This window comes from Numida meleagris, chromosome 2 (genome assembly GCF_002078875.1).
Source record: "Numida meleagris isolate 19003 breed g44 Domestic line chromosome 2, NumMel1.0, whole genome shotgun sequence".
NCBI lineage: Eukaryota > Metazoa > Chordata > Aves > Galliformes > Numididae > Numida > Numida meleagris.
Window position 1 is genome coordinate 73,514,950 of NC_034410.1, and position 11,786 is coordinate 73,526,735.

General features: G+C 47.9%; 1 protein-coding gene across 2 annotated transcripts in view; it reads right to left on the reverse strand.

Moving 5' to 3' along the window:
• The window catches only part of BASP1 (brain abundant membrane attached signal protein 1), a 48,746-nt gene extending 37,736 nt beyond the window's left edge, over window positions 1–11,010 (reverse strand). Inside the window, exon 1 of one of the 2 annotated variants that reach the window (XM_021387308.1) lies at window positions 10,830–11,010. Coding sequence is in view for 1 of the 2 variants with exons in the window: in XM_021387306.1 (XP_021242981.1) it covers window positions 5,745–5,786 (42 nt within the window). In the remaining variant the exon portion in view is untranslated. Of the gene's footprint in view, window positions 1–5,744; window positions 5,802–10,829 lie in introns of those variants that run through there. The other variant, XM_021387306.1, reaches the window with a different exon arrangement.

Genomic DNA, 11,786 nt, shown 5'->3' on the forward strand with positions numbered 1-11,786 from the left:
TTCATCTCGGAGGTGCCAACACAGTGTTGTGTGAGGCTCGAAATCCATACCGAGCTGAGCAGTCTGGCAATTAGCAGCCGAACAAAGGTGAGCATTTCCTCGTCTCTAGTAACACCAAGATATGGGCAACAAGCCAAGAGTCTGATTCATCAGGCAGAAGCATACACACAAATCCTGCAAGTGCTTCTAAAGAGCACAGCATTATTTTCAGTAAGCACATATGGGAACTAAACAAATCTCAGGTTGCCCTCAGGTACAAAAGGCAGACTCATTTCAAACTCAGTCCCAAATAGCCGCAGAATGGGCAGCCCCTGTATTGATTCAGGAACTTCAACTGCAGCTGCCCACCTGCACACATAACAGAATGCAGAGGTGTTTGTTCAGCTAAACATTAGGTCTATTCAAAACCATTTATGAATACACACCAAGGATTTCTTTAGAAATGAGCCTAATTTATATCAGGCTTAACCTTCAAAGCTATTGTTATTATGCCATTAAGTTTGAGCAGCCATGTGGTGAAAGTGTGTGTATAGCCTTTGTTACGCAGCTAGATCCTCCACTCATCTGTGGAACAACCCCACAAACGTTTCTGCAGCCTATAGATTAAGTAACAAAGGACGTACTAGTGTCATACCAGTCAGCATTGCAGCCGTTCTCAGCTACAGTTACAACATTTCATTCTGGACTTACACAGCAGAAGTTTCAAGTGTACCCACGTGACTACATATCATCATCTTGAAATAAAATTTAGGAACTGAAAAGCCTCAGTAATTTTCGCAAGCTTTACTCCCATTCTTTTACATCAGCCCCAATTTGAAGAGTGGCCTCAAACATACAGCACATTTCAAGCATTCTGTCAGAACTACTCAACAGAGATCTAACAGCCTGTGCTGTCCAGAATCAATAAATTAAATTTCTTTGTACCAGCTTCAGAAAAGCTTTATTTGTGCATTTCATATTAGCAGTTTATCTTTGATCTCTATTTTAAGAGAGCTCAGACAGATTGCTAATGAATTGGTACATTTGGGAATGGCTTTCTTTCAATGGAACTAATTTCCCTGCACTCCAGAACAAGCTCACTCCAAAGGTCCCTCATGTGCCTCATCCCACAAACTGCAGGGCTGGCAGGGACCTCAAAAGCAGTGTGAACAATCCCCCTTCTTACCTCAGGGCACAATGACTTACACTGAAGTGATGTTTTGCTGGTGAAACTTACCTGGTCTTAAAATAATTATTATCTTCTTTACACCGCTCAAAGCCAACCTGTTCATTTTTTCCTTTCACAGATTCCATTGATCATTCACATTGTTTACACGGACACTCATTTGAATGGTGTCTTTTATGTTGCACATGACCCATGAAAGTAATATGTTTAAATGTCCAATGCATAGTACATGAAAGGAAATTCTTAACTGTCCATTTTTGGATAGTGACAAATCAATTTATTCTTACTTTGGTAGCAAACATTTAGCACAACATGAAGTATTTTTGCATATCACTGGTCAACAAAATCTTCTTTATGGTTATTCTAACCATGTGGCTACAGACTAGTATTTCTTAGAAATGTTTCCATAGAAAATTATTTTTACAGTGATTTATTAATTTCAAATTATTCTTGTCATTTTAATCTAGGTTACTGGCCATCTTCCATCTGTTACAGAGCAAAGGACAAATATTTTCCACACACAGCCTAAAGTCATGTTTATCTGCTTGAACATCGGTTACCACATTTCTTACATAGAGCACAATCGCTTGCCAGTCCTTTGTGGTAGAACAGAGAGATGCCTCCTTGTCTTCATGAGAGATTTGAAGGTGACTGGAAGTTATGAGATGTACTGTTAACATAAAAACTTATTCCCCCATATTAATTAAGATGAGCTCCTTCTATTTTTCATTTCAGATGAAGGGTGACCGGGAGGTATTCCCAGCTGTGTGAACAGTCTCTTAGGAACTGTGGGCAGATTTAACCATGAACAGCTAAATGTTCAGAGAGACACGAAGTTATATTTAACTGTCTCCCTAGCTAATTAGATCGGGGAAGCAGAATCATACCACTAGATTAATTAAGATGAAACAGGGCATTTGTAATAATTAAGTTAGGTGTTCGGTCTCCTTTCCAGTGTAGAGAGACAATGATCATTGCAAGCACAGCAGCCGACAGCTGGTACTTCAGACCAAGTGTGCCCTAGAGATAGTCCCACCAAAGCCACTGTGTTTGCAACACAGCACAGAAAACTCCAAATGAGTCTCATTCCATGTGTTTGCTTTAAGAAGGCAACTCAATTGGCCAGAGGTCTTTCTTCCCTGGGGGAGTCCCTGAGGCTACTCAGAGGAGGGGTTTCTGGACAAGCAGGGTGGGACAGGCAAGAGATCCTGCAGTTCAGGAGCAGAATGGCCATAATGCTGTGAGGGACCCGCTGTGGGCCTGCAGCCAGACCCCAGAGGTGTTGGAAAGGAACTTCAGGATCAGGAAGTACTGCAGAAATTTGCTATGACTCAAAAAAAAAAAAAAAAAAAAAAAAAAAAAAAAAAAAAAAAAAAAAACCAGCAAACCAACCCAAAAAAACCAGGGTCCTTGTAACCAAAGCTATACTTTAGGAAAAAACAGGTGTATACATTTGCCATCATTAATTCATTTGGCCTGAACATGGTACTCATCTTGATGGCATTCATAATGAATTTGCACAGCAATTGTGTTGTTGTCTCTATTATTTATAGATGTGATGCTTTATCGAGGCACAATGGAAATTTCCAGCAATAAGAAGTGGATCCAAAGAAAGGTTTCTCTATGTAAGAAACTCAGGCCAGCTACTGGCCTTCACGCAATATGTAGCCCAGCAAAGCCACAACTTGACAGATGAGTTTTGCCTATTGTAATAGCAAACATTTCCCCTGAATATGTGCTTTGGAAGGTTTTGCAACTCACTAATGTAGTTTAATTGTGATCTTGCGGCAATTTGTTTAATGTCCTACAGGAATCAAACAAGTCTAGTTCCTCTAGAAAACAAGACCGACAAGGCAAGCCAACAGATTTTTTTTCATTTAGTCTTGAGCCCATTTTGCTTAAAACTAAAGTATCAAGTAAAAAGAAAAAAAAGAATCTAATTCCCTTCCAGTCAGCAGGAGAAACCACATGAATATGTTTTTCAAGTGATAAAAAGTTAAAAGCGTTGAATGCTTTGGGCTGGAAGAGCTCCAAGCTGTCTATATTCCATAAGATTTGCATAAAGCGTTGTTTAAGATCAAGTTCTCATGTTGATATGATCTCATTCTACTGGAAATCTACATTTAGCAGCCATATCCATGCAAAAAGTTGGGGTCTGCTAACATTATGAGTTTAAGAGTTTAAAATTAAAGTTTTCAATAAGTCATTCTGTACACATATTCCTGCTTATGACAGGGAATGAGACTACACTTAATCTTACGGCATAGATCATACTGCATTCTGTACACCTGCTAATGCACATGTTTCATGTTAGCGTGTGATTAACAAGATGTTCTGTGAAGCACGTTGTGTTAGTTCACAGCTGAAAATACGGACTTCTAGAGAGGACAGTCAAGGGAAACACCGACATAACTGGAATGATGATTAACTGAAATAATAGAAAAAAAACGTTATCTACCCCAAGAATACAAGGAAGGACAGAGACAAAGTTTGCTGAAAAAAATATTAATTAGAAGTACTAGCTTGAAGACATTTGATTTTTTTTTACTGCAACACACTTAGAAGGATGTGGTATGCACTGAGATACATAAGGGATAATGCAATGTTTCTATAAGAAAATATATGGAGTAGCTTCTTTGACCAGAAGCAAGTGTGCAAAAGAGCTTCTTATTTGAAGTAGAAATAAAAGCTGCTAGATAAATATTTCTGTTCTCAGACCCTAAATTTGCTGCCATTGTTTCAAAGCAAAGTCTTGGATTCACTTTTTTCTTAACCACAAATCTGTTAGTACAGGACCGGTGAGATGTTTCACTCCTTCTTTTCTCCCTCTTATATCTGTGTTTTAGATTGTGAAGGGCTCACGTAGTCAATGGCTGCGAGAGGGCACACAAAGCCACTTCATTTCCCTCAATACCATCCTCCATGCACCAGCTCCATAGCAGAATGGAGGTGGCAAGTCTAAAATGTCATAATGTTTAGCCTGTTTCGAGCAAGGGGGATCCATTATATTCGTCATTTGTTGATTCGATATGTTTGCTTTTCTCCATAACGCCTTGGTAACAGCATTGTTTCAAGAGATGTTTACAGGAACAAATACCTGTAGGTGATTTGCAGTGTAGTTTGAACCCTTAGTAACAGGAACTACCTCAGAACTGAAGACACTTTCAAGACATTATGGCTTTGTGGTTTGCCAATACACTGCACTGTTTGGCCAGGAATGAGAGGCCACGAGGAGTGCCACTCTTTTGTTGCCATTGCTGTCAATAGTTTGTTCGTGAATCCATCCTTAGCTGGCTTGTCCAGAGAAGAGGATGAGAGTTGAACTTCCAGTGACATACTAATTATTCTTGTGCTTACAGAAAAACTACTGTAATGTTCACTTTCTTGAGCATTGTTGTAGATTTTAATATTACACACACCAGTAAAGAGTACATGCAGGTGAGCTATTGTACTTAAGTGCATAGGGCAGCACTGGCTTAGTTTGGTTCTGAAAGTGCCATTCACAAAGGCAGTGTCATCAGTTCAAAGCAACTGGAGGTAAAGCTTGGGCCACTACACAGAAAGCTGAATGCTCTACTAAACATCACCTAGGGAGATGGGCACGGAGTCTAACACTAAAATGGTTATTTTAGCAATTAGGATACTGATGGAACATCACATATCCACAAGCAGCTTAAAAAGGGTTCTGCTAATACATCTGCACTGTAGAATGGTTTTCTTCAAGATGAGTATCTCTGAGGGCAGGAAAGGAGAAATGCACAGTACAGGAACAGAAAACGAATACATCGTTCCTACCAAAATCTGTACCCATCAACAGCATCAGATCCAACAGAAAACCTTCACACATTCCTTGACCTCTTACATCCTATAGACATCAGGATGCTCTTGGCTACGAATGCTGGAGTTATGCAGAGTATATACCAGCTGCATCAGATAAGGGAAAAGTCACCACATTCTCTTCACTCCATTAATTTATGTACTTGAAGTAGAGGCTCAGAGATTATCCCAAGTACTCAGGTACACTGTGGAGTCCTCACTGACTATACGTGCTCCTAGTGAAAGCTCCAAGCGAAATAAAGCTATGAACCCCACTGTGTTCTACTCCCACTCAAGCAAAGGATGGAATGGAAGAAACTGGGAAATCTGGCCAGATTTTCATTTTCACTCTCTGGGAACCTGTTGTGTCCCTCCCCTCACAGGACTCATAGATCTGGAAAGGAAAGCAGAAGTCAGCAAGCAGCTCTCCTGCAAACCCCTCAGTGAGACCAGCTGCTCCCAGTGGGCCGCACACTCAGGGGTTCACAGCACGCACACCAAGCTGAATGGTACTGCTCCACTTTATTGGCCTATCTGCTGGAGAAACCTGTTGTTTAGAGCAGCTAGAAAGTCCTCCTTATTTCTCTTTGCTGTGAAGGCAAGAAACCCAGAAGAGCTGCATTCGCCATACCAGAGCTCACTGAATTTGCTTCCTCCGACCAGCTTAGTGCAACCGGTAATAGCAGTCAGTCATGCACTTACCAGTGCTGGCCAAAGTACAACCAACAGGAAACTGCATACTGGTGAGGAACGCCACCGTTACCTGAGCACCATGTCTAGCAGTGACAAGATTCACCCTCTCCATTTGCAGACTCCTGGTTTTGTACCACCTTCAGCCTGTTTTTTCACTTGTTTTGGTTTTCTCCTAGGATGACATGCTTAACTGATTTGAGTAATTGTGATTACAGGAAGCTGATGCAGCATTTCTCAGGCTCCAGCCTATCTTGGATAAACAGCTGTACCAAAGTGTTTTGTCATGACTCTACTCTCCCATGTTCTTTTGTAACTGTGGGTTCTCACTAGTTTCCCCATGGTTATTTGGTCTTGTTTTGTGCGTGCTTCTCTAAGGTAGTAAGATAGCGAGACATGTAGCATTTCTATTATTGTTGATGTGTTCTTTGTTTTGTCTAACACTGCTTCGTTTCTTCTCCACAGTTCGGCAACCATCTTAAATGTCTGGCAGATGCATTTGTACGGCATTCTGCTATGCGACCATCAGCTTTATCCTAAAACAGTTAATAAAGGCATGCTGTAATTTTGAGTGTAAGCCCCTCCTTCAGCAGCCAATCCCTTAAGGAAAACAGTAAGGGAAGAAAATAATCTGACAAAACAGGCTTTAGCCTTTGTATCCCATTGAACACTTCAGGACCACTGGAACAGAAGATGGCCAGCAGCTTTCTCTTTTTACTACTTGAACAGGAGCAGCTTCCCTTTGTTATAAAAAGTCATGAGGGCAGACACTTCTGCCATTAAAAGTAACCCTATGGGAAGGTTTGCCACAGCAGTTGTTTCGTTTTTGCCTGGAGTAAAAAGTTACGTTTCAATGTTGTGTTCATGACCTCTTGACGGCATTGCATAGTAGGTACTACAACCAGCACCATGACCTCATGAGCAAGCCTGCATCAACATACTTCTGCAAGCAGTAAAAGGTAGCAGGTTAACGCCCAGTCTTATTGCACGTTCAGCAAGTCGTTCATCAAAGCGAAGCTCTTACCATCAGCCCAGCAATTTACACCAAGTGCCAAGTGGATGCCACTCTGAAGAGCAGTTAGGGAATTGCTCATAAAATTGTATCTTTTGAAAATACATTCAAATTCTTACAGGGTAAAAAATAAAATAAAATAAATCCCTGTGGCACTATTACCAGGCTAAACCCAAAACTATGCAACACATGACCCCAAAGCATGTGTCTTTCCCAGCACTACCACATTGTGCTTGGCAGCCAACACCCCGCAAGCTGGGTCAGCAATGCAGGCTGCTTCAGTTCTTCTCTGCAGAACACAACGCCAAGCACATCAAAAGAGATCTGCCTCCGATTTATATCCTAAGACAGAAGGGTTTTATTAATAAAACTGTTTCCTCAGACTTAAATTCCATTAACCGAACTTAAGAGGGAGTTACTACACATCTTGCCCCCAGGCGAAACCTGACCATTCCACATGTGGTAAAAATCAGTATCTCTTTACATTTATTGGTGTGTTGAAAAAAAGTCAAAGGATTTCTTTTTCAGACTGTGGCAAGTTGGGAATCTTTCATGTCTGAGGAATCATGTTGTTATCAACGGGTTTCTATTTTGAACTTGGGAATTTTCATATCACATAACCAATGGTTACATTTTTATAATAACCACATCCCTCCATCTTGAAGTAAGAAGCTTAGCTGGCATCACGCTTTAAGGACAGCTGTGGGATGCGAGATGCTGCAGAGAAGACTTTGAAGCTCTCTCCATTCTGCACGAGGTGTTTCCCCCCTCCTTCCCCCTGCACTTTTGTTAATCTTGAAAGCATTTCCTACTAATGCATGAAACCTCTATTATGCCACATATGGTTTCTATTTTCAAGTCTCTAATGATTTCAGGAATTTCTTTGATTTCTCTAGTTGTTACCTCATTCTTGTCATTCCTGATTGACACAGAAGCAACAACCCGAGCCCCTCCTAAGCTTTGTCTCTTTACTTATGAAGCTGTCTTGATAGATGTAGAAGTTCAAAATGGCCTTTGTAGGAAGGAAGGTGGGGCCTCAATTATGGGTCGATAAATCTGTTACATTTGAATAGCATCCATTTTTCTTACTTGCAGAACTGAGGCATTAACCATCAAATCTGTAGCGTGCCCAAGGACACTACACTCACACCTACAGACCTAAGTCTACACCGGGGGTTTTAATACAAATCTGTACATACAGACACAGCATTCCCAGAAAGAAATACTCCACAATTTCTGTTTCCATCAAGTTTCCGAATCATTAGCAGCTGAATGGTAGCCAGACTCTTGCAAATGCAGCCACACAAGAGTTCTCCCACGATGCCATGGCAATGCCTGGTTCTGCCCTGCAGCCCCTTCGCTGTGCCAGCTCCGAGTGCCCCATCCACGTGCGGATGCCAGCACAAGGCAAGGACTGAGCCTCGTTCAGCATCAAGATGCCCTTTCATGGTTTGTGGTTCACTGCATTGGGCAAAGCTCTCAGTGGAACACAGCACACACACAAGAGGGCTCACTCGGAAAATACAATTTATTGCAGAGACCTCATGTGGAAGGATCAAAACAGACAAATGTTTAAGGACAGGTCTGGAGGCAGCTTTGAAATTATGGAGAGATTCTGGAATCTCATGGAGGAGTGTGCTCCAAAGGTGTGCCCGCTCTGAGACAAACCCATCTCTTACTACTGTGTTCCTATAGCAGCGGCTATTGTACTTCAAATGCAAATAAGGATGGAAAGAGAGGAGGAAGAAAAAAGAAAAGCCAACACCAAATCATTGCTTCATGTAACAACAGCACCGGTAGATGAACCATTCTAACGCCGATTCCATTTAACTGGATGTGATACTCTCAGAGATTCCTATCAGCAGAAGAAAGGGCTGCGTGATTGCTTCTTGGCAGCGGCGTGTAGCAAATCCCCAAAATTACACAATCGGCTGTCTCATACATGGAGCACACAGGAACAGGCAGAGCCACCATGAATTTCCCATCTCTTTGGGTTTGTTCCATCCAGAGAACATCAGTGCTCTTCAGTGAAACCTGAACAGCCCCGCTAAAGAAAATACTCATGGCACACAATCCCACCGCCACAAAGATCACAAAGCAACGCTGCTCACTCGCGTGGCACTCCGCAAGACAATGAGTAGGAACAGCGGTGCCGAGCCCTTTGGTCACCCCCGCCTCTGCCTCTCCCTTCCACCCCAGTGAAAGCTCGGGGCAGCACCCCAACACCCAACACCCCTGGACACAAAGGGGCTGCAGGGCAGCGTCTCCTGGGGACCGCCCCACAGCAGCAGTTGGTGCCGCATCTCTGCCACATGGCATTCCTAACCCCAACCCCGTGTCCGGAGTTTGGGCGGCACCTGGAAGGCAGAGAGGTGGCACTGGAATGTGTGAGGGCTCCAGAAGTGGCCTCAGCTGGGAACACAGAGGGATCGTGACCCGAGGCCTTGGGGCAGGTGCATTCCAGCTAATCAGAGAATCACAGAACCATGGGAGTTGGAAGGGACCTCCGGCGATCACAGAGTCCAACAGCCTTCTAAAGCAGGTTCCCCAGGGCAGGTAACCCAGATGGCCACCTGGAAGGCTGAGGGCTGGGCTGTGAACCGGTAGTTCATTGCTCTGCACTTCAGGCATCTATAGAACCTGACTACTGCTCATGGGGGAAGCAGTCAAACCCATGGCCACCCTCACGAGGATCCCACTCGCACCATTCTTTTGTCATCTCTGCGCTTGACGAGCACATCACTTCTCTCGTCGGAAACAGACAAGTCATTTGCTGACAAAATCAACCCATTACAGCAGGCTGCAGAGTGCCCACCACACACAGAAACACGCGTCGCAATTTGGGGCAGGGGCACCCAGTGGGGTGGAGGAAGGACGAGCAGCAGCGCCGATAGCGAGACGCAACCATTCGAACAAAAGAGATTCCAAGATGTCGCACTGAGAAAATCTTCCTGCGGAGAGCTCCCCCCCAGCAGCGGGGGATGCTCGGGGGCTGCGGGCACACGGGTGGCTCCCCCTGGCGCGGCCGCATCGCTGCGCGGGGTGGAACCGCAGCGCGGAAATCACCGCCGAAAGGACCCGAGTGCGGACGACACAGGCTCCCTCGGTCCAGGGAGGGGGGCCTTCCCCATTTTCCATCGGCGCCGAGGGGCCATTTCGCGGGGTCGGGGGGAAGAGAAGGGGCGGCGCTGCTTTAGAAATAGCACCGCGCGAGATGCGCACCGCGTGTGGGGAGCGCGCTGGGGGGTGCGGCGGAGCTCCATCATCTCTCCACTGCGCGGCGAGGGGCCGGGGGGCTCCCCTGAGGTCCCTCGAGGAGGGGCGGGGGGCGATGGGGGGCGGCTTTGTTCCTCCCCGGGCCCGATCCCCGACGGGGCGGGCCCCGCGCCCCCGCCCCGCGCATGCGCTGGGCAGAGACAAAGGAGCGGGCGCTGGCGGCCCCCCCGCGCGGCAGTGGGTCGAGGCTGGGGGGGGGATGTCGTGCGTGTGCCCGGCGGCGGGGCGAGGACTCGCGTGTTCGTGGGGAGAGATGGAGGGGAGAAGGCAGCGGGCTGCTGGGGGTGTGCGGCTTCCCGGGGGGCGAGATGGGGGAAGAGGGGTGAAAAACGGTGGGAAGGGATCTACTGGGGGAAGGAGAAGAAGGCGCTCGATGAATATTCATGGTACGCGAGGATGGGAGCCGGGCGCTGGGGCAGCGCAGCCCCCCGCACCCCGATACCCCGCGGGCATCCACCCACCCGCTACCGCGTCCAGCACTCGGTGCCGGGGGGGCCCGCCCGGCCGGGAACCGTCGCGCTGCCTCCCCCACAACGAGCCCCCCCGCCCCGCGCCCCGCTCCCACCGAGGGGTTCGGGGCTGCGCTGTGGTTTTCTCCGCTCATTGTTAAGAAACGGGGCGCAAAATCCGCTCGTTCCCACCACACCCATCTCTTCCTGCCCCCCCTCGAGAAAGCGCCGTCGGGCATTTAAACCCCACGGCATCGCCCTCGCTCCGCTTTGTGCCTCGAAGCCTCTCCCGGGCGCCGTCCCTCTCTCGAGGAACAGCTCTCCCCACATCCCCGCACCGCGCGGGAGGGATAAAGCACGGCGGGCGCGGAGCCCCCCGAGCCGCTGCCCATCGCCACGCGCGGGTCGCGCCGCTCCTTACCCCGCGTGCTGCCGCTGCCGCTCTCGCTGTGCCTGTGCCGCGCTGCCGCCCGCCCCGCGCAGCCCGGAGCCGCTGTGCGCTGCGGCTGCCGCTCGCTCGCCGGGCGCGGAGTGCCTCGCGCTGCTGCTGGAGCACTGCCGCCGCTACCGCGGCTGCTGCCTCTGCATTTCTCGCTCTCGCTCACTCTCCCCCCTCCCTCTCTCTGCTCCCTCCCCCCTTCCCTGTGACAGTCTGTGGGCAGTTCAAAAGCCACACGCACTTATTTATTTATTTCCCGGCCCGGCGGGCGGGGGTAGGGGAGAGAGGGGTGCGCCGCGCCGCGCTCGCGCGTAGGGGGCGCACGGGGCCGGGATGCGAAACACCGGGGGGGGCCGCACACGCATCTCGCAGCCTTATATATCCCACCTCCCCAAAAAATAAAGCGATCTCGGGGAGGAGGGTGCCGTCGAGGAAGGGCAGGGAGCGGCCGTTCTTCCTCTCCTGAGCGGCGCGGCGGTGCGGGGGCTCTCCGCTGGCCTCCCGCCCCTACGGAGCTGGGAGCCGCGGCGGGNCCCCCCCTCCAGGGAGAGCCCATACAAGAGGTTGTGTGCCGTAGAACAAAAGACAGGACGCAGAGGGAAGCAGCCCGGGTATCGGGGCACGGAGCTCTCCGAGGCTCGAGGTGCGCTGCCCCCAGCCTCCCCGGGACCGCAGCATCTCCGCACCGCTCCCCCCACACGCCCTCGCTAACCCCCCCGGTCCCCCGCCCGTATGGCGATGCGCGGAGCTGGGGCGCCCCCTGCTCGGCGTCGGGGCGGCACCGCCTGCGCTGCGCTGCTTTGCGGTGCGGTGCGGTTCGGCACGCCCTTTTTATCCCTTTTTATGTTTTTAAATTTTTTTAATTATTTTTATTTGGGGGCGCTTTTTTTTGTGGTTTTTTTTTTTTTTTTTTTTTTTTTTTTTTTCACAAATAGTTTC